General features: G+C 40.7%; 1 protein-coding gene across 1 annotated transcript in view; it reads right to left on the reverse strand.

Annotated features, from left to right (window-relative positions):
- The window catches only part of man1a1 (mannosidase, alpha, class 1A, member 1), a 143,754-nt gene that overhangs the window by 70,978 nt on the left and 45,117 nt on the right, over window positions 1–27,659 (reverse strand). The window contains exons 3-4 of the mRNA XM_083934218.1: window positions 13,797–13,912; window positions 5,711–5,791 (exon numbers count right to left, since the gene is read on the reverse strand). Of these exons, the coding sequence (XP_083790344.1) occupies window positions 5,711–5,791; window positions 13,797–13,912 (197 nt within the window). The remainder of the gene's footprint in view (window positions 1–5,710; window positions 5,792–13,796; window positions 13,913–27,659) is intronic.

Raw genomic sequence — 27,659 nt, forward strand, 5'->3', positions numbered from 1 at the left:
TTCATTTTTCTCATCTCCCCTTATTCATTCGCACATTCCTTCCCTTTTGTTCACTTTCCACTGTCATTATCCCTAATTTATGTTTTACTTTCTAGCTGTATCTTAAATCCATACAATAGATTTATACTAAGAAGGTTGTTTTTTATGATTATTGTTTGTTCAAACTGGAAAAGTGTCAAATAATATACTCAAAACAGCCTGTATGCATGCTTGAAACACTTGATTTAAGAAATATTTCAAATGAATAATAGATGGGGTCCTTCAGGAAGCTCACCTAGTACTTCACCTGGTAGCTCACATGGTAGCTTACCTGGTTGCTCACCTGGTACTTCAACTGGTAGCTCACCTGGAAGCTCACCTGGTAGCTCACCTGGTAGCTCACCTGGTACTTCAACTGGTAGCTCACCTGGAAGCTCACCTGGTAGCTCTAACATCTCTCCACTAATTTCATGTATATAGGTCCTGTGTGTGTATTTTGGGCCTGTGTGTGTAACATGAATAACAATAATTATTCCTAATAAAGGAAATGTACAGCTGTTACTGGCTCCAAGCACTTTACTGCCAGGCTTTTAATGACCACAGAATGTAAACTTATCCGCTGAAGAAAAAGGATGGAAGGTAAGAAGGAGGTAAATATCACATGGACAGATGAACAAAATAAAAGGGCTTCTTCTACTAATCAAAGCTAAGTGCTTCAAGAAGGGTAGGACAGAGAAAGGACAGACAGCAGCAAGAATAAAAGACAGAAAGCCAACGAGACAGAAGGGAAATAGGAAAAGAAGTGCGTGAAGAAAGAAATATATTGTAACCTGAAGGAAGTAAGGAAGAAAGTGATTTTAGATGGGGGAAATTCATTGAAAAGAAATTCAAAACAACAGAGGCAAGAAAATCAACAGACAGATGCTACTGATTCAATTCTGTACTACAACTACAGCTAACTGAATACACTAGTGCCATAGAACACTAATAAATGCCCATGCACAGCTTTTGGTTGCAGCTTGCTAACTAAGCTAATGTTAGCTAGCTAGCAATGGAGTAAGCTGGTAACTTAAAGGAAACCGACGATTTCCAAACAGCTCTGCTGTGTCACTGCAGCAGACGGTGGCTTCAACCAGAGCTCCTCGCGTTAGCTAATTGTGAAATCGGCAGTTTCTCTCTTTAGCCTTAAGCTTCACGCAGAGTGATTGAAACGACAGCAGAGCACAGCCTGAAGCCGATTCATACTCCTCCCTAGCTCTTGTCCAAATATGGTCATGTCCGGTTTAAAACACACAAGACGGCGACAGCCAAAATGCCAATATCCTGGCTTCAAAATGTCAGTCTACATACCAGTGGATGAAGTCACAGTAGCTACGTCTATCTCTTATTAACAGACTATGTGTGTACTTGACATTAAAATGTCAAACGCTTTCCGTGATTTACACTTCAACAGATTTGAACTACTTGCAGCTCTGAAACCGCCTTCTGAATCCTTTTTAGTGCTTCAACTTCAACTGGCACCTCAGATGCTTTTAGTGCTGCGACTATAAACTATAATTGCAGTTTGATAACTCAGATGCAAACAACTACCATTTTAAGATATTTAACCTGTTAACAGTGTTACAGTGCACCTTACGAAATACTTTTGAAAGAAGCTTCTTCCAAACACATTTCAATAATTGAATTTATGGTATATAAGAAAAAAATCCGATCTGTACAAAAGCACGGTTTATTTCTAATGTCTATATATATAAGTACATCAAACATAAAATGAACACATTTCCCACAGAGGACAGTAAAGTATAAAGTTGTCCAGGACATTTCATGTTTAACTGAAAGTTTTTTATTATGAAGTATTATGTGTGGGCCTAGTATTCACAAAGTCACGAATTAATCCATTTTTAATTCAGACAATACTACAGAATGCAGAAGAATCGAGAGGCTGAATAGTTTCTAAGGACACATCTAATCTTTTTTATCACTCTTTCTTTTCAGCTGACGGTCCCTCTTTCTCTGCTTTGTCGTCAGTTTGAGGGTCCAACCTTCATGAGGTCAGGTACAGTCTCCTCTAATAGATTCTCTTAATGGGGTGTTACATAATGCCTCAGTCCATTTTATTATAAAAATATCAGAATGCAATATGTACCTGCATACAGCTCCACTTTATCTGCAAGAGCTTTTATCATGAGTGTGTTTCCAAGCACACTGGTTTTACAGGTATAAGTTTAGCATGTGGAAGAGGAACACTGAATTGCTCATCTGAAAAAGCTAAACGCAAATATCTGTTTACTTGGACAAAAGACAAAATATCATCAGTTTACATCATCATGTCTACATGTATCACCGATGTTATCATTGGTAGGATGTCGAACTCCCAACTTAAAGCTTAAATGATTAGTCGATTAACACATTTGTAAATCGACACAAAATGAACGGTGATTATTTTCATAATGGATAATTTGTTTAAGACATATTTCAAGTAAAAATATACCCAGTTCTTTTGACTTTGACTTGATTGTAAACAGAATATCTTTGGGTTTTGTACTGTTGGTTGGTCAAGGATTTAAAGTCACAGCAGGCCTTGAAAGTGTTTGTTCTTCTAGCCTGATAAAAAAAAAAACCTTCAGCACCACCCAGCAGTCTAATAGCCCGACACCAACACCACCCACAACATTCAGTCATCGTGTCCATCAGCAGCATTCAGTCCTCCGAGGCCACCCTTCAGCCATCCACCTGCCTGCTCCATCCTTCAGGTCTCCCTGACCTGCAGCTGAAGGAGAGCAACCTCTTAAGGCTCCAATGAACTACAGGAGGAAGTCTTGAACTGACTGACTCTCATACAAAAGAAATGGAGCTCAGAGTGACTGCTGAGAAATGAGAAGGAATAACAGTCTCCAGTTATTTGTCTTGGAGCTGAACGGCAGTTTGCAGCTTTTAATTGTTGAATTTGTTTTGGAGCATTTGTCTTGTATTGTTTTATAAATCATTCACTTGTTTTTAAGCATGTGATTGGCTGGTTGAGCAATCCAATCTTGATTTTGACAATAAAGCATACAAAACCAATAATTCTTCATCATGATCTCACAGATTAATCATTTAAGACATTTTCTGAAGAAAAAAATGCTAATTACTCCCTAGTTCCAGCTGTTATATCTTGAAGAGTTGCCTCTTTTCTTTTCTTTTCTCTTATGATAGTAAACTTTAAAAAACATATTTTTTTTTTGGAGGGGGCACTATTTAAAGGGGCTGCAGCTTGGACTTGAGGACATTTTGATGTGACATATTGTTCTTTTTCATAACTTTCTGACATTTCTGGCAACTCAAGTTCCCTCAGCATGTCGCCAAGACCACCCTCAGACCTGACATCGTTCTGGTGTCAGAGGCAGTGAAAAGCGCTGTCATGCTGGGGTTTACAGTATCGCTCTGTAGGGCTTACACTCAAGCATCACAGGCGAGAGGAGGGAGGGCCATCTACAACAACACAGAGAAAGTCTCGAGGTGGCTCTGGATCAAGAGAATGGATGCACTGGAGAGTACTCCTAGGGCAGAAGCTGAGGCTTGATCAACCTCAGTTAGGTCGTCTGGGGGAGGGTGTCTGATGTTGAAAGGCCCGAAACATCCCAGGTTACATCAACGATGATATGCCCTAGCTAAGCATCAGAAGATGGTTCATTACAACTGAAAATAATGAGAAGATAAACATAAATACTTGTAAGTTGCAGCCTTACAGCTATTTAAGGCCCTATTTCGGTTTGACATAGGGTTGGATACCATTCACATTTGAACCAATACCCGTACTGAACGGTAACTTTTTTCCGTCACTTTAGTTTCTCTGTAATGACAAAAATCTCAGTTCTAACAATAAATAAATTAACAAAATTAGCAACAATAGCAAAATAGAATCTCAAGTCAGACACCAGGGCATGGAGAACACTGGTGTGTGTCTCAGAGGAAGTGTTAACGATACAGTTAGAACTTTGGCTCCCCATTCAATTATACTATACTGTAGTGAGTGCTGTCTGAGTGAAGTTGTAAAAAGTGTAACCACACTTGTGACCACTTTCGGCTCGCTGTTGCCCTGACTTACTGTGACTTGAACTACCTGCACGGCTGATGTTGTCTCGCTCTTGTACCCAACCGTATAAATTACTATTTAGGGACTATTTTTATGATATTGGGCTATATTGTTTCTCTCTTTGGAATATGCTCTATAAATGTACTTTGATTTGACTTAAGCAGTTAGATGGCAAAAGAGGCATCAAGCCATAAAGTAGCTTGAAGTTACTCTTGTAAATGACGCTTTTCGTGCCATAACTTTGCTTTCTAATGTTCTGTAAGTAATTATTGTTCCTATTAGTGTTTATTGCGTGTGAAGCCATAGCCCTAACATTTGACACTTGAAAAATAAGAAATAACACTCCTCCTGATTTCCTTTGTGTGCTGAATTACTGAAACACTCATTGAGGTTTGAAATGGGTTTTGCTACAAAAGAAGTCCCAGTCTGACTCTTTCCTGCACTATCTCTTCCTGCTAATAAAGAAGCACTTAGCCTCACAACTGTGGTTCAACATTGCAATGATGGCCTAGATTAAGGTGGTGTATATACCTGTGTGTGTGTGTGTGTGTGTGTGTGTGTGTGTGTGTGTGTGTGTGTGTGTGTGTGTGTGTGTGTGTGTGTATTTCTCACACTGGAAAGTACACATTACAGCAGAAGTAGTGGCAACAGCAGTGAAGATAAATCCTTCATGGAATCAGTGTAGAAACAGACATCAGCTCTGAAGATCTTTTAGTACTCATGTGCCAGGTTTTGGGGGGTTTATAAGTTCTTTGGTTGGGTCTTATCATACATTAAGAGACTGAGGCTTGTTATTAAAAGACAGAACGAATAGAAGATATTGAGCTAACGTGAGTTGAACACAAAATCCCTGTATTGGCAGAGCAGAACACGATCTGTTATACCCTGCTGATGTCATTTTCACAGCCTCTTGTCGCCGAGCAGATTCACAAACACACATGCACATAGACACAGCAGGACTGGCGCTAAGAGTAAAAGTGAGAAGCCCAGTGGAATCTCTCTCCTCTCATTTTTTCTGAATAAAGCAAGTCTGTAGCAATAATTTAACACTTCAGAACACAGCCTTCCCCCCAAGGCCGATCGAGTACCACCTTTCTTTTCCTTTTCACCTCGGAAAAGGAAGGCTTTTGAAAGTACAACAGTGAAACAACGTCAGCTTTCAATATCTGAGGCACCTTGCAGGCAACGTTCATTTTACTAATGTTCTTGCCAAATGCAAGCACATTCCTGTGGGAAAAAAAAAACAACCTGATACTTTCTATTCAGTTTTATACCTAGGTTGTTATTGCTTTTTCCTTTACGTGTGCACAGTGTCTACATGAACCAATAACATTTATTCCAGCCACCTTCAAGTAAACACAGTGTGTTTAACCCTGACTGGTATTGGACTAGAAGAGAGATAGACCCATACTCACAAAGAGAATGTGCCTTGGCGCTCGCTAATGGGAAACATTTATCTGTACCAGCTATTTAAAGTGATATTACTAAAGTTTTTGAGTATATAAAAGCACTTATTCAATCACTCAATCTCCACCATCCATCACTTGCTCTGTGCCATTTGTTTCATCAGTCAGCCAACAGGTGGTAAGATCTCTCCTCAAAGTCTCAAGAGCTGGCAATAGAAAACACTGCAGGAAGCATCAGCATCTTTCTTACCTCTTTCCCAGACAGGTAGTAGGCGGACAGCAGCCCTCCAACAAACCGGATGTTCACCTCAAACACCGACACTTCTGCATTCTGCAGCGGGGACAAAGAAAAGAAATAGGAGATGATGGATACTTGAACATCTCATGAATACACATTTATACTCCTACTTTGTCAATCAGGATACTCAATACAGAAAGTCCCTGTTCACTTCATATTAAGACAGATGCTATGGATTGAAGCAGCCAACAGTTGATACTGAAAACTTTTAATTACCTGCTGTAATGAGTGAGTATACTGTCACTAAGAAAGACAAAACAATGAGCAGGAGTGTTTAGAGGACGTGGTTAATCTAGCAACATTTTGTCATTGTGCATGCGTGCGTGTGTGCACGGTGCATTATTGATGTGGTTAGGGTTTATCGACCACTGCGTACCTGAGCTGCATGAGAACTTTTAGAGGTGTTTAACAGTTAGCCTGCAGTGGGTGTTTCTGTTACTATCCCAACATCAAACCTTTGTATTTTTAGCAATGTAGTTCTAGAGATGGCAGTGTTGGTTGGTCATGGTTCTAAAAGGATGATTTTTCATCGGGCATCGTCATCAGGTCAAAATTTGCAGCTAAGTCAGTTTAATTTTATTTTATTTATTGTGCCAAATCATAACAAAAGTTATCTCAAGACACTTAAATAGAGTTGGTCTAGACCACACTCCATGACTTATTCATGATTACAGAGACCCAACAATTCCTCCATGAGCAACTGCACGTTATCTAAGAGAATCTAGGATCTAAAAGCTTCATTTTTTCCAGGCACCATGAGCGCTGCTGGAGTCAGAGATGATGGAGAAACAACAGAACTGCAGAACTCCCTGAAGTCACCTGTGGGGCAACATTTTGTGTTCCTCATGAGTGATGTAAACAAAGAACGAATGTTTAAGTATGTGATGGGACTTCATGGTGCATTCAGGGGCACCTAAGAGAAACTTAAACTGTGATTGTAAATTACCCTTCTGCCATTTGGAAGAGACTTTTTTCTGTACCAACACTATGTACATGTTTTTAATAATTGTTTTAAGTGCGTTTTTATTTTGTAACCTTTTTTTAGCTGGTAACGAAAGAGGTATCGAGTATTGTTTGTTTAGACTAGTATCGTTGTGAAGTGCTTTACTAACTAGCAGATATTAGCATGCTAAAAAAGCTACATTAAGATGATGAACCCCGTAACATTGTAATTGCCCATTGTTGTCATTGTGAGCATGTTAGCATTTAGCTAATAGCATCACTATGCTTAAATACAGCCTCAAAGAGCCCCTGGCATGGCTGTTGAAGATATTTCCTGTATGTATGTGTCACATTAGAGACATTCTGTTCTTTGGTTCTTTAGCAGGTTTTTTTCAAGGACTTAAAATCTGCTGAAAAAATATAAGGCTGTCACAGAGCAGTGAAGGGCTTCACACCCCCAAGCGCAAAAAGAAATCCAAATATTTCCCTAAATGGCAGTGATAAAGTGCATCTAAAAATACAATGCCTCTATTTCGAGACCGTTTTTGGCAGAGGGAATGGGACAAATAATAACAAGAAAGTAAGTTTGTAAAGCAATTTGTCTTAGCAGCAGAACAATGAAGCTTCATCTCTCTCACTCCCTTCCTCCCTTCACGTCTTTATGAACGGATTCCTGAGTCAGATGGAGATTTTGTGCTTGACTGACAGCTCTCATCAGTCACTGCTGTCGACCAGAGATAGGACAATAGACTCCGTCCTGTGGATAAACAAATTATATGCCAGGCAAAATGTGTCCTGTCATTTTTTCCCCACCAAGTCTGAATGACTGATTGAGTAGCTAGATTGGGTTGCTAATTCTTCCAAATTAAAACTGCACTATTTCCTCCGCAAGACGCGGGCAGCTGAAATGCTTCCACCCGCTCTCTATTTGCGGTTTAAAAGAGCGAGAAGTGTGAAAGAGGAATATTTCAACATCATTTTAGCAGTACTTCTGAGCACACAGCAGTTTTCCAGCAGTGTGACTGCCTTTAGCAGCCATGACTCCTTTAAACTGTTCGACAATGACCCTCTGAGTCAGCAGTTGTGTGACGTTATCTCATTCCTGCAAGAGGGGCCTGACAAAGTTGGCAGGCAAGGAGTGAAGTCTCCTGATGTTGGACCATTAAATCCATTACAGAGCGCACAGGAAACTGACTAAGCATGGCCTTTTCCGACCAGAGAACTAATTAAGGGCAACAGCAAGATGAATCAAAGAGATAATGGCCTGAGCAGACCTCTTCAGATGAAAGTGTATCTTGTGATCTTTTTCTTGTGATTGGCTAGCTGTTAAATGTTACTGAACAACTTGTATTTCCTGATCTTAGAGCTTTAAATGGTAAACAAAAACAAAAACATTACAAGAAATGCTGAGTTTCCTTTATTTCCATCATACTCTTTATAGTTTATGATCCTAAGTTGTGTTTCAAAACATTTCAGTTCTGACAGGAAGTATCAGGAGTGCTATAAACCCTTTATTCTTGCTCTGTGCCTTTAAATAGATTTAAAGTGTCATTTAGCTGCTTGTGTGGAAAACATGGTAGTGTGACCAGTGGGACTCCAGCAGTGGGACTGTGAGAGAGGTGAGCTATAGCAGTGTTTACCCGACCAACATATTGGGAGGCAAGGCAGGCGAACCTGCATATCAGGCCAAAACTGAAAGAGTGAAAGCTTTTATCATGTTGTTACCATGTAATAAGCGGGGGTTAGCATATCAAACTCTGCTGTGACTGAGTGAAGCGAAAACTTTAATGTTGTATCTAATTCATGGAATTTTACTTTTTTTTAAATTTGACAGAGGACACAATGGAAAATCGAAAACCTAAGGTTCCTGTGTATAACTTTGTCATGTTTGTATGATACCAAACACATGATCCTAATCCTAACAAGGACAGAAACTCTAATGTTAGCAGCTAATGCTTCTTCTAACCGCCCCAACTGCCCATGGTTACTGGAGCATGGGCCGTTATAAACAGATTTGAATCACAGTGCATTGTATTGGTCAGGTCATGCACTGTGTATCTGGATATACTACTAGTAACAAATCCACGTATTCTTTCACCACCCAAAATAACAGCTTCAAAATCCAGACACTGTGTGAGTCTGTAGGAAAACTAATTGCTGCCTCACAACAAGAAAGACCGGCTCATGTGGAACTGGCCGGGCTCACTTGTGCCGGATCAATTAGAAAGAAATCAAGTAAAACATAATATTCTTAAACTTTAATGGTTGCTAAATTTACTCCTTGGTCAGCAGCTCTTTCTTTGTTCTCCTGAGATCATGTTTAATTTCTGTGGGGAGGCAATCAGTATGTGGTGGGCAGGATTGTTGTGGCGGTAAGAGGGTGCAAACCACAAGTCCATACCCCACAGTTTCTGAGAAAACCACTGTTTATGCAGCGGTTACAAGGAATGGTTCTTCCAACGGACACTGCTGCCATTTTACTGTGTGTGTATGTGTGTGTGTGTGTGTGTGTGTGTGTGTGTGTGTGTGTGTGTGTGTGTGTGTGTGTGTGTTTGCGTGTGCGTGTGTGCTGACGATTCAAAGGCCGACCTTGTGTACTTTTCCTTTTGGGACAGTTGTATTGACGCAGACATGTTGCATAAAGACATCAAGCATATCTGCGTTCCCTCTTTTGGCCATGCTACTTCATGTCTTTTGTTTAACAAACCTTTTTCTCTGTATTTCTGCCTCTTTTTATATATTTTTTCTCCATTTACTGTGTCTACAAATCTCTTAAATAGCTCCTATAAGCTCTGACGTAATGGCAGCATTTTCAATGTTTAAATCTCCTCTGAGATTTTAAGACTTACTCTCCTGGATCATTTCACTCAGGTCACTAAAGTTTATTGTTGTTCATGAGGAATAAAATACATAATATCAGTCCCCTTTTTGTCATTCTGTGTCATTTATCATCTTTTCAGTCTATGTAATATTTAAACTTCCAAAGTGGAAAGTAATGTCTAAATCTATTTTTTCAGAAGCTTTATTGAGTCTTTATTGAGTAGCAAACCTAAATAGATTTAAATAAACCCTTCCCAAGGTGGTTCCACAGTAACTGCTGTGCCATTAAAAAGCACTTACTCTAAAGCATATGCAGAAAATGTGGAGCATCAAAGGTAGCTTTACGCCTCAGCATTATGTAACTGCGGCAAATGAACAGAGCAGATCACAAGACAATAGGGTCTCCTGCTGCGACACTGCTGTTTGAGTGACGGGACGACTGCTGGCAAATAGCCCACTGTAAATAAGGCAGGATTATACACAGGGAGGGGTCTGCTGTGGCACTCCACATTCAGGTGTGGGAAGCCTCCACATGTGAGCTAGAACATCCACAGTTTTGCATACAGCACAGTAAGTAGGACTGAAGCTAATCTGAAGTTATATTTGATTACGGTATTTGATGCTTACGTCACGTTAGATGTGATATATTCTTTGGTCTCAGAATTGAACGTGAGATACCTTAAATCTGTAAACATATTTGCAGTCACGACTTCACCAAAGGAAAGGAACTGTTTTCCATTTCTCGTTAATAAGGGGTTATTAATGGGGATATTATAATGAGGATGGTTCTACAATTAAGGCTTACATCAAAGGACGAGAGTAATGTGTGTGTGTGTGTGTGTTTTATCTACATGTTCCAGTGTCATTAAGCTCATCAGCGAAAAATCTTCAGTCCTTTAGAAATGAGCACTGAAATATATAGAGTCCTATGACACCTTTAATTTAGTCTGTTCATTAGTATAGAGGAGTAACCTGGTATCAGACACAACTGCCAACTAGTTTCACTCCGTTTCCGTCTTCATTCTGACATTACAATGTTCCATGCGAGAGAGGGATTTGATTTTTCCTACCTAATCTCAAGACACTTCTGGTTTGAGCTGTTTAAATTCCGGTTAGCGCTATGCTAACTTGAATTGGAGTAAAAGAGCCCCCTTGAAGTGCGCCAGACTTTGAGGCCAATTTGACATAGTGGCCAAACTGTGGAATTGCAACTTCGGTGTCGGTCATGTGATGTCATGGGGCCCAAAATTACTTTTCTCAATTGACTTACATGGAAACCCAGTGTTTCCCCTACCATTATATTAGGGGAAACACTGGAAGCCGTCTGTGAATGCATGGATAATTCTTTACAAGGGTCACAACCCCCAGGAAATGACACATTTCACCATTACAATTTGATCCATTTTGTCCGATACAATTTAAAAAGTCGACAAGAGTCACAGGATTAAATCATTTAATCCCCATTCACATTAGCTGAGTGCTAAACCAAATTAGCTTGCTCAGCCGAGTGAAGTCTCTAGTGCACGGGGGTTGTGAGGCTCAAGACCATTTATCAACTTTTTTACAGCTGAAACAGTAGAGACCATAGACTCTCTATTGTTGCAACAAAGTAGGCTACATCGAAACCTGGCTGGGCCTATGAACTAAGCACACTTAACTAATCTGGCTGTGAATTGTCAGTGACTGGTGTCCACAGCACACAGTTTGACAACAGTTTATTTATTGGGCGGAGATTCTAAGGTCTGGACCCAGTCAAACAGGAGATTCTCCATGCAGGATGTTAGTTTTATCTTTTGAGTGTAAGATTTTGTTCATAAAAATGTCAATACTGCTATTACTTATAAGCCCTTCCATGACTGGTAATAAAAACTCATATTAGCAGCATTTAAACCTGATTAAACATGGAAATGCACCTTTCAATTAACTAATGATCAGTGTGTGTGTGTGTGTGTGTGTGTGTGTGTGTGTGTGTGTGTGTGTGTGTGTGTGTGTGTGTGTGTGTGTGTGTGTGTGTGTGTGTGTGTTTGCGTGTGTGTGCATTTCTCACACTGGAAAGTCCATGGCTTACTGTTTTACCATGGGCGTATAATTAAAAATGGATGAAAAATAACCCTATGAAACATGAGAGGAAGAAAGAGATTGAGCTGATATCAAACACAGGATGAGTTTGATTCTTTCCTACTTATCCATTCAGCAGCCTTTGAGTATGTTTCTGCGTGTGTGTGTGTGTGTGTGTGTGTGTGAGTGTGTGTGTGTGAGGTGCTCACACTAAAGGAAGTAAGCAGAAAACATGTTTTTGCCTCTTTGCCCCCCTGGGTTTTAATTGATAACGTTGCGGGAGAGCAATAAGAGTTAATACACTCATTTTCCTGAGACCTGCAGTCACTCACCATAGATTCTTTGTTTGCATTTCTTTCTGGTCTTGGTGACGGACAGGTTTTAATTAAAACCTCTCAGAATGATTGTTTCAATAACTTTAATAACACATTAAGTGCATTGTGATCTATTACCAGCAGAGCCCATTAGAAGCCGGCAGAACAGTTTCTTACGAAGCCATCATGCAGATATCACAAAATTAAAGTATTTTTCATGTTATTAAGAATACATTTAACACATAAAATATATTTTTAAAAAACACAGCAATTTTGAACTCATTATGTTAATTAAATTATGTCTTAACTATACTAATCATCATGTGTTTATAACGCCATGCAACCGCAAGATAGTGAAAAAAGCACAATTATATGATTGTTTGCTCTCTGGACTCATTTTTAATATAAAATGTTATGTCTTCATTTTTTTTTCTTTTTTAGTTGTTGCTCTATGGTTTTCCCTTTTTTCAGTTGGAGTTTGTGTACCACCTACACATCATGACTCAGCTTAGACAGGGGAAGGCTACGTGCAGCAACATCAAGGCGTTTTCCCATCGAACTGCTGATCGTAAACAGCCAACACACTCAGTAGACAGAAAATGTACACCTTCCTTTAAGGTCCAAGTTAAGGAAACCACCAAGAGGCTTCCGTGTGGAGAATGTGGTGAAAGTGAGTCAGACATCCTCCCTGCTCATCCTGTCACATCTTTGTAGAAAGTTTATTTTAAGACTTTTTGGTTTGTCTGAAAAGTGACACCAAGTGATAAATGTAATCCCAAATAACAGTTTTTTTAATCGCTTAAATTAAAACCTTTACAGGCCTTGGCAGTCCTGTCCATAAGTGTAAGTCCCTGTCAAGGAGCTTCGAAAAAGTTCAAGAGATTCGGAGTGTTTTAATGACAAAAAAACGGTGCTTCTGTTGTTGTCGGGGACGGCAGGATGCAACACTGATCACGTCTACTTTGACGCAGCTTGGTTACATAAACAATAGAATATTGATACTTGAGAGAGAAATTTGTATCTTTCACTTAACTTCTTTCTTGTCATTCTTGCAACAGTGAACATCTCTTCCTGCTTCTTTCTGATCCAACAGTTTTCTGGCAAGTGATGATTTTTCCCTCCTCAAATTACATGCAGGCTGATTATGTTTTCACTCCTGTGAGTCAGGGACATATCTCAAAATGTGACAAACAGATTTGGCTGTATCTCAGCAGACAGGTGGTTATCTAGACTTGTGAGTTATGCCAGACCACTGGTATTATATGTTGCATTCAAGTGCTGGTGGGAAAACATGAAATCCAGGATTTAATTTCACATCGGAAATCAAACCCAGATGACAAATTACAATTATAATAACAGTTAAAGTTGCACTATACCCTCTGTCTTTTTAGGTGAATAACTACTATAGCTGTGGAATGATTGGTTTTACTTCAAATTATTTAAGTGTTACATTTCTTCCTGCAAGCTGTGGATAGCCATGTGCTGAGAATCAATGGGTGCACGATTATCTCAAAGGTTATGGAGGTGTTGGGACCCTTTGGAATTACTTTTATACGGCACACTTTGCAAATTGTACATCCAACTTATACAACAACTCCCCGCTCATTTTGTAGATAACCAAGTAGTTTCTCCAATTCTTATTGTTTTTAAACTGTGATTATGGCAAAATCAGTTTAACCAAGATCCTAACAGAGGAGCATCTGCACCAATCAAAGGATTGCAGTGTTTATAGCTCCACCTTTTAGTATTAGATCAGTGTGCTAGGTACCTCAACAGAGGCCTAACGAAATTAAACGGAAAAAAAACCTTCTCGTGTAACGAACTGAACCGAACCACACTGCTCATGAGGAAACAAGGCTTTAGTTGATCACAACAAGGGGATTCAAAGACACACACTTCCTTACCACATTAAAGTCGAGGTTCTTCTCTACCCAGTCCGTAGCGGCATCAAACTCTTCAAACATTTCCATGATATAGAGAGTATCCAGAGCGTCCACTATCGTCGCTCCCTTTATACTGCCTGCAAGAGAGACACAGACCAAGATTAGGAATACGTTACAGAATTTGAAGGCAGTTGTGTCAGCCTGTTCTACATAACATGTGTCTGCTAAAAAGAACAAACATTCTGAGAAGGAAGTTTGACTTTTAAAGATGAGCAAAAACCAAAGAATTTCATCGAAAGCTTGCTAGTCAGCGGGTACCACTCCTTTTATGACCGTGAATGGTGAAAACAGGTGTTGACAGTAGTCTCACTGAGAAAAGCAGTGAACAAACAGCAGAAGTAAAGAGTTACGTTTAGAGGTTGAATACATTATTTTGCTCAACAGATGGTGAGAGGCAGCGATTATCGGCACTGATGAAACGTCGGGAGTATTGCTCATCTCTAGTGATTAGCCTCATAGCATGAGGTAGGACACACAGAGACACACAAACCATCACTCCAGCACTGTCGTTACCCAAACCCCGTCAATGAATACGACACTGCCCCAACACCTCACTCAATCTGTGTATGTGCCAGGAACCTCAATGCAGCAGCGAGCCATCAGTGAAGCTTGCTTAGTCCTAACATACTCATTCTAAACACAGAACTCATCTGTCTGAGCTACACGACCACTTAGACGGGAGACAGAACATAGAAATGGAAGATGTTGAGGTACAGAAAGAGAAGCGAGACAAAGCTAAAGACAGAGAGAGGGCAACACATTAATACATGAGCGTAGGGAGGTTGACCCTTCAGAGAGAAGGGCAGGGAGCACAGGTGGACAGACGCTGAAATAGTGATAAGGATAGAAAAACAGTCCAAGGGAAGGCAAGAAAAAGTTTGAAAATGACGTGTAGAGTCAAGATGAAAGCCAAAAAGCTGCTGCTTTGTTATTCTGTAAATCTGTGGGTTTATTTCCCTCTGTAAGTAGTGGGAGGATGCAAAGGCAGCTAAAAGCTTTCCATTTAGACACAATGCTGAATCATCAGCTACAGGCTGTCCATCAGAAGTAGCACTGTGCTCACAGGAAAGCATTACCAGCTCTTTAAAAGCACCACTGTGACACGGCCATTCGCTCAACTGCTGCTGGCTGTGAAGATTTTGATTTCAAAAGCAATAGATACAAATAATATCTCTGGATAAAGCTGCTGATATACCATATGCATTATCAACATTCATACCACAAAATCTTAATTAGCCTGACAGGGGACACTGAAATGGGGCTGGGCAATAAATCAAATAAGACAAGACGGATCATCAAGATAAAATTATTATTGTGCCGCACTCTTGTTTTATAAATCCTGACAGGAATATGCTGAATATACTTTACCAAAATGTTGAATATATGTTTAATTGTTTTAAGTAGGTTATGGAAGTACAATGTCAATTGTTTTTTATATCATTTATCATCATCTTTATATTTAAAGTGAATGTGTGGGAAAATATACTTATAAGTAAACTTTTTAAAAAGATCAATAAATGCATGTTTGCAAAGTCAGTGAGTTATCATGGTAAATAATTGTGATCTCAATACTGACCCAAATAATTGTGATCATGACTCAATGCCATAGTGGCGCAACCCTACATTGAATCTCTTCAGAAAAGCTGGCCGTTGAAGGAATAGTTTAACATTTTACTTTCCTAGAGAAGATCAATATCACTCTATCTGAGTACAGAGCTAAAACCAGGATTAGCTTAGTTTAGCATAGAAATATGACAGTTCGTAATTATACAGGTAATTATAACATCACCGAATGTATTGAGTGTATCTGCAAAATTTTAATCGAATTTGTGTTTGTGACAGATTTAATGAATGCACTATTTGGGTATTTAGGTGGAGGTGTTTCCCCCTGTTCTCACCCTTTAAGCTAAGCTAATTAAGCTCCGTGCTAAACTCACAGATATGTGAGCGGTGTGTTAGTATTGAGGAGAGGAAAGTAAGAATGACAGATAGTAACAAGGAAGTAAAGGGAGAATCACTCATACAGCACTGGGCAAAAAAGCTACATTAAAAGGTGCCATTCCTTTGCCATTGAAAACATCCAAATTGTTATAAGTTTGAATGTGAAGCAGTGTTTATGGAAAGAGACGCGTCAGCAGATCCAGATACTGTTCAATCGTAATCACTTGTCCTTCCTGTTTTTCCTCCGTCTCACATTTACACTCCATTGAAGCCTCCAGAGTGAGACACTTTCCTCCTGTCCATTGTCTTGTCACTGTGCTTCCTCCCCCCTCAATGCTCTCATCCTGTGTGTGTGTGTGTGTGTGTGTGTGTGTGTGTGTGTGTGTGTGTGTGTGTGTGTGTGTGTGTGTGTGTGTGTGTGTGTGTGTGTGTGTGTGTGTGTGTGTGTGTGTGTGTGTGTGTGTGTGTGTGTGTGTGTGTGTGTGTGTGTGTGTGCGTGTGTTACAGATGGCCCAAGAGTGACCAGCATACTAATTCTAAATGTTGAAAAAAATGTTAGAGCGGAAAGGAAAGTTTTGTGGAATTGCACTCACATTTTATAAACACATTTTCCTTGACAGGTTTTGACATTTTTTAGTGATGTGATTATTTGTTCTCTCTATATAATGCATCGGTACACTTTCCTACACTGAGTGAGAATCTGTCATTTGGAAACGTTCCTCCCCGAGTACAGTATCTTTTTTGTTATGCGATTCTTATTTTAGTTCATATCGTGACACATATTAATAATGAATGCTGTGGACATTATTTAAGGCTCTGGACACCCACACACAGTTTTAGTTATTGTGGCTGATTAGTTCTCTGTTCATGATGAGGCTCTCTGTACTTATAAGAATGGTAAAATTGTTCAAGCTGAACAAGTTCAACTAAACAAACAGGAAATCTAGACTGATAGAAATCAAGCGCATTGTCCTGAAAAAAAGGTTTAATTACACGAAACAAGTTCAAACTCCTGTGGTGGGCGGATCATGGCTGTGTGGGCTTTAATGTGCTGGTTTTAAAATAATAACTTATCTAAAGGAAATCTTTCAATATGTTTCCAGTCTACTTTTAAAGATGGAGAGCAACTGTTGTTCTAGATGTATAAAATGAAAACATGAATGTTTTGGTGAGGGATTGATTTGAAAGCAACTTATCAAATATGCCAAATTGGCTGGTTTTAGCTTGTTAAATGATACAACTTGCTCCTTTCTTTTTCATATAGTTATAAATGTGGGTTTCTTGTTAGTTTGTTTTAGTTTTGGTTCTTAATAATTCATTGTCTTTCAAACATTTCACAGGCAAAATGTCAAGAATATAATTGGGAGATTTATCAATAAAAATAATTGTTAGACTATTCCGTTCCTGCACGAAATATTAACAACACTTGTCTTTTTCATTAGGTACACAGAAGAGCTGCAACAATTACTACGAATCTTTAGTCATTTTTCATACCTTAAAGTCTTACTTTTCTCTGTTTTATATCATATTGAACTGAATGTCTTTGGATTTTGGACTGACAACATTTCTCACAATTTTCTGACATTTTATAGACAAAATGATGAAAATAATCCGCAGATTACTCTATAATAAAAATAATTGTTTACTGGAGCCCCAGTACACGGATTACACTGATCACAGATTGGGGCTTTAATGAAAAAGATCTCTGATGTTTGTTGAGACAGCTCGTCCACGATGGATCAACGAATTCACTGAAATCAGCTCGTTATCAGATGGGAGCACCATAAAAAGTGTGGCGGCATTCAGTCTGTGACAGCAAAGTCTGACAGTCTTAGAGGTAATGTGTGTTGCTGATGAGGAGTTTGTTTCGGTTTGTGACTGTGAGCATGGTGAGGGAGCAGATGGCTCAGCAGAGGGCAGCGTCTATGGTTTTCTGTAAAACACGAGTGGTAGCGGAGGAGAAGGAGGAGGAGAGAGTCTAGGCTGCGTCTATAAAGAAAGAGCAGAAGGGGAGGACAGGCCGTATGGTATCTGATGTAGGTGGTAGGCTTGTCACAGTGGGAGATTTCTTACAGTTTGTAAAAGATCTTTCCAGAACACAACCAACACAAGCGTTATCGCCCACAGCAGCAAACCTCGTTCACTTCTACATCTTCAAAATAGTCTAGTGTGGGGATTGCCTTCTCGGATAAATATTTTCTCCCTGCTCTGGTTCCTCTTGTTGCTGCCAGTGAGTGCACCATTAGAAGACGTACAATTCAATCCCTCTTCTGTGCAGCTACTTCTTAATTTTTGTCTTCACTGTGTCATTAATCACAGTGTTGCTGAAGCTTGTAAATGCAGCAGGTTCTTCAGAGAAGCCTTACAACAAAAGAAGAAAACAAGGCGTGTGTGCTTGTAAGATGCTTGCCCAAGTTGACATCCCCTGTAAAGCAGAACATGGGAAAGACAGGAGAAATGGAAGAAAGATGAAAAATGAAAGGGCCAGCGTCCTCAGAAGACAAGAAGAATCATTACCTTTCCATTCACGGACAAAGAATAAGGATAGATGGGAGAGGGATGGCAGAAAGAAATGGGCGACTCAAGGTCCAAAAGTCATTAAGGAACAGCATCAGAGCCTCCACCTTTGTGCCTCGAAACACAATCCATCCAGTTGTTCCCCTTCCTACATTCACTTCGTCCTCTAATGAGGTATCCATCAATCGTTTCCCCTTCTTCCTGTTCTCTCTTTTTATCTCTCCTGTCTTGTCCCTTTCTGTGTCTACTTTTTTCCATTCCTTTGCTCTTTCCATTCTCATCAACTCAGGTCTTTCCACCTCTAAGTTCCTACAGCTGACACAAAATGAGTTCCCTTACTCTGGAGTTGGGGCTCTTCAATCTCGTCATATGAAAAATATATATTTTTTAAAAGATCAGTATCAGGGTATTTTCTCTTTCTGTAAAACTTTTTCAAATGTTTGATGACGCAGCTTCATCATGTCTGATGAAGGCCCGGGGCCCGAAAGGTTACATGGTGCATTAAACGCTATCTGAAGCAGACTGGTGAGCGCACTCACTGTTTATACGTTGTACTGCTTTCTTTTCCAGCACACAGCGCTTATCTTTCTGGATGTGCATGCTACTTTAACTTTCTTGCAGCTTGCACCAATCAAATGAGGATAACTAGCTAGCTACACTGGTCATAGGGAACGGCACGTCACTGCCACACTTGAGTATCACGATTTTGTGATACTGTATCGATTCAGGGTATACCCTGTATCAGACAAGGCTCGAAAACTAACTTTTACCCGTAGAGCTGTCCTGAAATTATGTGGGCTGTCCTGAATTTAAAGTCTTTGTTTTTCTACACTATCATTAGTTAAAATGATTCAAAGTAACCTTTAACATAAATTAAAAAAGCATCAAAGAAATCATTAGGGGTCCCTGAGACAACAAGCAACATAGTCTTAAGCTCTGGTATCGGGACTGCTGCCGATCTTGGCCCACATTACTGTCTATAGCAGGCTGTAACAGATTCTTGTTTTTAAAGTTAGAGTATGATATGCATGAGTATGATATGAACCTAGATACCCTAAGGCATTTGTTGGTATCAACCATGTCATGCTTGCTGGTAGGGAAAGCAGCTAATGCTGTTTCCCAGCAGTTCAGTCAAATGTGAAGGATTTAATTTAAAGTCCTCTCTCACTGGTGTATGTGTCACAGTTACACACACACACACACACACACACACACACACACACACACACACACACACACACACACACACACACACACACACACACACACACACACACACACACACACACACACACACACACACACACACACACACACAAGCTCTGCTCTTCTTGAGTATTAAGATTAGTGTGGATGTTGATGTTAATGACATTAGCTTACTGCAATCTTTCCTATACTACAGTGTGTGTGTGTGTGTGTGTGTGTGTGTGTGTGTGTGTGTGTGTGTGTGTGTGTGTGTGTGTGTGTGTGTGTGTGTGTGTGTGTGTGTGTGTGTGTGTGTGTGTGTGTGTGTGTGTGTGTGTGTGTGTGTGTCAGAAAGGAGAGTGATGCATTGTTTGGTTGTTCAGAACAAAATAACCTTCACTTCACGCGATCAGGCGGGGAAGACGGAGCTGTAATCTGTGATGCTGTGATGTGGGAGTCTGCATGAGTGACTGACAGCAATTGACAAATGTGATGTTTGTTTCTCCTCTTTCACACACAAAACACTACTGACCGGGTTTGCAGAGGTCAATGCAAACATGAGCTCTACTTATTCTGCCGAGTGTCCGTTGTATTCTGGATCGATGAACAGTAGGCGGAATAACAATTTAACTGTGTGTTCCTGTGAGGGATTAGGTAATAAGTCCACACTGATCCCTTCGGAATCTGCTCCCCAACTGACACTTTTTGTAGGAGAAGTTTGGGAAGTGAAACAAATATCACTCAGTGTGCTTATGAGAACCTTTAAAATTTCACTACCACTTCAACTGAACTGTTATTAAGTGAGAAAGGTCATTTAATATCTAAATATGTGGGATGGGTTTCTTTGTTTTGGAAACAAGAAAGCAAAGAACGGTAAATGTCATGTTGATTACATCATGTGCACAACGTGAACACAAAGCGTGACCTCAGCAGTCGGCTGTGCCCTCCAGCTCTGGGTCACACTGAGCTCCATGGTGAGGCGTTCGCATTTTCTTTCATTGTTATTCAGAGCTTCACTATTCAACCCGAGTACAGAGCTGGAGATTATGTCACAGCAGTTATACGAAGAAGAGCTCCCCTACCACAGTGAAGTCAGCCTTACAACTATGTAAATCAATCTGTGGTGCCCTTTACCCTGAAGCTGTTTATTCCTTGCTCTCAGGCAGCATCACATTTTAAATTGCATCCAAGAGCACTGCGCGTTTATTGTGTGTGACTAATTAATTCACCAAGACATGTCATGAGCTTGAACGTTTATCTACCGCCTGGCGTCTTCAATCAGAACCTGTGATAACTTGATAAGGACGAGTGCTCTGCCTCAGCCTACCGGCGGCCACATTTTCAGACCTGTGGCCCTTAGTTAACGAATGGTCTCGGTCCAAGATGACATCTGCGGTGACTCTTGGGCAAAGATTTATGACTCCATGATCACCTAATCTGACTCAATCTCGTAATTAGGGATTGGCGTTAGAAATCAATTCCTCCATCCTTCCTTGGTTTTCTTTTACAATGCAGAACTGTGCTTTGGGGAGACAACATGAGGAGCGAATGCATTGCTTCCTTATTTGTTAAACGCTCTACGAGTCCACTGGCACACGGAACTGTAAAAAAATAATTCAGGGGCAAATTTTACAGCTTGTTCAACGCATTCAGTGCCTGTTTAACAGATTCAGTGTAGACAGAGAGTGTTGATGCAGAGTGATAGTCGTGCTTGTTGGCTGCTAGGAAACGGAGGATGCGTTTTAAAAATACATCTTCCCTCCACGGGGAATCAGTCCTCCCTCTTGAGTAATTTATGCGATTACTCGATCGGGGAAAACATTACTCGTGCCGTTCCCTACTGGACAAACAAAAGATATCACAGTCCGATTCTACAGGTAGTGTAAAGATACTCACAACACATTCAATTCAAATTCAATTGTAATGAAACGAATGATTTGGACACAGGGGCTAAAAACCTAAAAATTTGCCAAGCTCCAGGATTGTTGGAGTGTGTTTAGACTTGCCAACAAAATAGCCAGTGAAGGTCCCAGACTTTCCCACAATCACAATATTCATGTCAACGGCAGAATTATCAGTGCCATTTTACTATCACAACTAATTCAACTTGCTTCTCTCATTTGGTGAAATTCCTTAAACTTAATGACACATCCTGACCTACAAATACACAAGCAGCAAGAAAACAGACAGGCAGTAAACATAACCTCTTTCTAGCTTTACTGGGAGAGATAAATTAATATTGGCACTGCACACTGACTCAGCAGCTCCCGCTCAAAAACAGCAGCCTCAGGCTTCAAAAGACTGACAGCAGTCAAAGTGTCACTGATATTAAAAGAAAAACTGCAGGCTGCACTCATCTTGTGAAAATTCAGAAAAAAATCCCTTACTGAGCCTGTCCTCAGCTCACTGCCTTTCTAAGTGAATAAATGTTCTTGAGATAGAAATGTGTCCCATATCGTAATGTTAACTCAATGCAAACTCCAAGTCTAATCCTTAATCCTACAATTTGATCCAGATCTCAGCAACCCTCAGCCCTGCTGGTGATCCCATTTAGCCTCAACTACCACCTCATCGTTGAGTCTACACTGTATTTTGTGAGGTCACAGCGGGGAGGTGAAGAAAAGTGATGGCTAAGCCTTTGGCTAATCGTGTTATCGTAGGCAGAAAGCATGAACACACACGAACACACTCGCACACACAAAATCCCAAAGTGTATTAACCTCTTGGCTTCTGCTGCCAGATACTCAAGCGTCAACACTTTTTGTCAAGGTTACATCGAAAGGCATTACCACGCTTCACTTGTGTGTGTGTGTGTGTGTGTGTGTGTGTTGGAAATCGGACGGTGATACAGAAAAGACGGATTTAAAGCAAAGCTGTGATAATACACGAAAAAAAAGTTAGAAAGAGGCTGGCATGAAAATCTGTGCTGTTAATTTTGTTTGTTCAGGCGTGGGAACTTTTCAGGGGCAGACTTCGAGGAGTGTGCATGAGTGTGTTTGTGTCTCAGAGTGTGTAGGTGTGTGTTCATCAGGAGGATGGGCGGTGCTCCTATAGAGTGTTGTTCTAGGCCTTGTTTGCTGTCTATGAGTGTGTGTGATTAATTAATGTGGGTGCAGACTCAAGGTTCTATAAGAAAGGCTCAGGAGATGAGTGTGTGCAACACAGAGCCTCGAGGGGTGTGTGTGTGTGATGGATACCCCCCATTTCAGCTGCTGCAGTGCTCCCTTGTCCGTGTCCCACCCACCTCTGAGTATAACTTGATTTACATCACTTCAGACACTACCAAATACAACCTCCCTCCCTCCTCCTCGCACACACTCACACACAGACACACAGACACACAGACACACAGACACACAGACACACACACACACACACACACACACACACACACACACACACACACACACACACACACACACACACACACACACACACACACACACACACACACACACACACACACACACACACACACACACACACACACACACACACACACACACACACACACACACACACACACACACACACACACACACACACACACACACAAAACCTGAGGGAAGGCCAGAGCAGAATTACTCCATCCATTTCAATTACAGAGATTGAGCATCTGATTCAGACGCACACATTGCTGTGTGGGAGCCGGGGCTGCAGCCCAGGACTCAAAGTCAAATTATATAACCAACTAAATGACTTGTCTAGAAATAGAAAGATACCAAAAATATTAGCCTTCTTTAATGGTCGAGGATAACAATATTTTTTAGCTCTGCCCGCGACACAGCGTGGCTCTGAGGCAGGCAAGATAGGGGAAACTGAATCAAATTTGGTATGACACAATGGTGGGGTTGTGACCAAGACGAAACACTGCAACTGGCTTTGATGGCTGCAGTACACACATGACCGGGCAATAACACTTCACTCACCGTCGTGAAAGACACCTGAGCCTGGTCAGAAATGTTTAGTGACGGATTTACCTCAGTGACAGTTTACCTCACTTGAGTTCAGAGAGTTTCACAGTGATTCATTTTGTTTTAAATATCTTGCAGATTGTGCCTTTTCTCACGTTGGATACAATAAAAAAGAAAAACTAGCATCAAAAAGACACAAGTGATTCTTACATCTTTGAACTTTTAATGTCTCTAAACCTGTAAGCTAGTTCAAATTTTAGCCTGAAGCATAAAAGGAATCTGTCATTTTTATTAATGTCCCCATATTATGAAACAGCCTCCCTCTTAAAAAGGTCCAATAATGTAAAAAAAAAACATGAGATGTCTTTTTTTTTTATTATAAAGCAGGTGGAGATGATATATACATACTGTAAAAGTATCAGAACGCTCAATAAACGAGGACTTTCTGTAAGGTCGTGATGTCACAACTATAGACCGGGAAACGCTGACGAATCAGAGCAGACTGGGCTTTCTCTGGTGGGGGTCTTAAATACACGGGTGAATACAGGTATATTCAGATGGACAGTATGAGAGAAATAATGTGTTCAGTGTCTACTTAAATAAAACAGTGAGAACATAGGTGACACAGGGTGAAGGAGAAGCTTCTGCAGCTGTTCCTTTATCTTTACAACCCCTCTCTCTCTCTTCTCCCAGCCATTAAAACTGTAACCCAAGAAACGCACTGATGTCCTTGTTCACCCACAAAAGAGGTGAAAATGTATTAGACGATTTACAAAGCAGCCAGACAGTTGAGTCTAATTTTGAATTTAATTAGTTATAGTGGTGCTCTCATCTCTACTGTAAATAAAGTCCAAATAAGCCAGTGGGAAAGCCAGCTGCGAGACATTTAATGGCGTAATAAGTAATAAGTAATATAATACACCACAGTAGAGATGACAGCTGTGTTGGATTTAAACCAACAACCCAAATCACTTTCTGGCAGAAAGCGCGGTGCAGCCAAATCGTGCTCAATCTCACTCAGCGCTCTCAGAAAAAAAGGAGATAAGACCGTTTCCCAGTGGCATTCATTTTGTCCTGCATTTAAAAACCTGCGTTTATGCTCTATTTTTGGTGGAAAAGGGGAACTACTGTTCTAAGGACAAAAGCCACAGTGGTGGTTCCATTAGTGACCAAAAAGTACCTGTTTACACGATAATAGAAACAATCAAACAAAGTACCACAGGCCTTTGTGGTCATGGTTCTGTGAGCACTGTGCTAGCTAAACTGATTTTAAGTACAGATTAAAATGGGGTTGCACCATAAACCTGTCATTTGAAGGTCAAGTGTAAATGCAAAGGAAGAGGCATCAGCTTTACCTTATTCCGTCTATGTTTTTCAACTGTCACTTAGGTAAAGTGATGCGAGGAGCTGCAGCATCACTGCAGGGGACGAGGAGCAGAAAAGCCTTTGAGAGGGCTGGCGTGGAAGGAAGGCCACAGGAGACAGGAGAGGAAAAACAACATAAAGAAAAGAGGTCATCACAAAACCCTGGCAGCATCTGTGCCAAGGGCTGCCATTCATCCAACGGTCTTTTAAAGCACTGCAGGCAGGGCAGAGCAGATAACCTCTACTGCAGAGCCTGGCTGTCTTTACTTCTGCACACTGCCTGTAGCTACAGATCCATCCAGCTGTCCAGTAGACAACCAAAGTCTTAACGGGCTGTCAAAGTACAAAAATATACAAGAACAGGAGAAACTCAAGAGCCCACTCTTAGAGATATCATGGACTGTTTTTAAACTAATTAGATGAGAGAAGCTCATCTTGGAGTTTAGGGCAGCACAGCACATTGCATACAAAAGGTGTACAGACTTTACTGTCAGTACATGCTGCTGGCAAACACTCAACTTCTGCACAATGATGACATAATGACTCAGTATTGGCTGAATGTATAAAAAATACAAATACAGATCCCTGCCGGAAAATGGTGGATTGCTCCGAAGCGAAGGAGTTCAAGTATCTTGGGGTCTTGTTCACCGGTGAAGGGTAAAATAAAGCGGAAGATGGACAAGTGGTATGGTGCAGCGTCAGGAGTGATGCAGGTGTTGTGATGGACCACTGTGGTGAAGAGAGAGCTGAGGCAGAAGGAAAAGTTCTACAGTTTACAAGTCCCACCTAGATCCTATCCCTCACCTATGGTCTTGAGCTTTGGGTAGTGTGAGAGAATGAGATCGCAGTTACAAGCGGCCGAAATAAGTGTCCTTCATAGGGTAGCTGGGCTTTTAGAGGAGTTCAGATATCCGGAGGGCTCTTGGAGTAGAGGTGATGCTCCGCCGTGTTGAAAGGGGTCAGTTTAGGCATCTGATCAGAATGCCTCCTGTTAAAGGTGCTCCCGGCACGTTCAACTGTAAGAGGCCTCAGGGGAGACCCAGATCCTGCTGGAGAGATTATATATACACCGTCTGGCATGGGAACGCCTCGGGGTCCCCCAGGAGGAGCTGGAGGGTGTCAGTGGGGAGACGAGTGTCTGGAATACTCCACTGCTTAGCTTGATGACCCTGCGCCCCAGTAAGCAGACAAAAATGGATGGATGGACAAATGCAGAGAGCGATATATTTACATTTTCTTTAAACACCACCCCATGTGTGTAGTTTCCACCTGTTTGGTTTAAATGAACGTGGCAGTGTAACACAAAAGTCTTTTTTTGATAGTGGACAGTTGAGTCTCTCCCAGTTGGGAAAAGGGGAAAGAGCAATGATGAATGACCCACAATGAATAACAACAATCATACGTAAAACTTTCATAGTTTTGGAAAGTAAAAGTATTAGTATTGAAGGACCGCATAGTAGATTGGGAAGGTAAAAGGAAAGTAAATGCTACTTTCAATATCATTATGCTGACATCCCAAAGACTCACGTCAACTTCCAAAATGAATGTACCATCTGTGCTGCACAGTGAATGCTAAACTTTCATATTGGATATATTGGAAGTTAAGGTATTGGTTTTAGAAGTCAGCAAAGTAAAGTGCAAAAAGCACACAAACAATGTTCTCCCTTTGACCAGTCCAGGTCACACTGGACACGATGGCAAACGACCTAAAAATTCTGCCTTTTTCTCTTGGCCTGCAACAGGGGACATCAGTTGTGACCTTTAATGTGCTGTGACCCACTCAAGTGAGTTTATTTCTGACAGGAAAAACACATACACACACCCATGGGGAGTTTTTTTGGTTGGGTAAACACACGAGTGCCTTCCAGTGCTGGCCCTCAGCTAGAATGAGAGGCAAGCCGAGGCAGAGGAGAACATATATTTCAACCTTTAGCTTGTGTTGCTGTTGAGGAGCACAACCAGTGGTCTGTCAAAAGTATCAATTAAAGAGGAGATACCGCAGACGGCAACACGGCAGAACGTACTGCGCACTCCAAAATGTATTGTTTTCCCTTTCTGAGCAGACATTGCCTGACATGAGACTGTCCACTGACCACAGTATGCTATATACACAGTATAAAGAGGCGAAGGCACTCCCCTTGCGGTGGACTACCATGGCACCTTATTTCAGAAAAAAAAAGGTCCTGTGGGTTCCACCGGAAGGGGATGGACTTCGCCTCTCTTTATGGCTCTGTTCAGGGCCACATTGAAGACATTGATGTCACTTCCTTTGAAATAGATCTATGAATTTAGGGGTTTATCAACATTAAAAGAAGTTGACAGATACTAAACATCTTGTTTTTAGGCAGATTCTGATTCAATTTAAGACTAAATGTCATAAAATGTGATTGTTTTGGGCACAAGAATAATACAATATAACTGAACCGTTAAACTGATACACGTGAAGTTTTGAGATTTCTTATACTTACTATTTATTTTATCTACACAGTTAGGTTGGGGGCTCATCCGTGGCATAATTTCATCCTTTCTTCTTGTCAAAAAACAACCATGTAACCTGTCCAGTGTTGGGCAAGTGACTTGAAAAGGTAACTGACTCATTACTTATTGAAATAGTCATCCTATTACCTATCCTACTTAATAGTTCAAGTAATTATTTACATAACTTGTTACATAACAGCCTCACACTGAACCCATGAATACAGCATCAACTTGTGACGTGAAATGTCATATCAATGGCCATTTCACAGTCACACTTGATCTATAATTTTTGTATATTATTCAAAGATGACTCAAACTTATAGAGAAAAAAAAGTAATTTGACATGATGATCCACAATCCCAACGCTGGGCCAAACTCAAAAGTCTCTTTGTTGCAGCTGTGAGAAATCTTGCCAGACAACAGG

This window comes from Echiichthys vipera (assembly GCF_963691815.1).
Source record: "Echiichthys vipera genome assembly, chromosome: 19".
NCBI lineage: Eukaryota > Metazoa > Chordata > Actinopteri > Perciformes > Trachinidae > Echiichthys > Echiichthys vipera.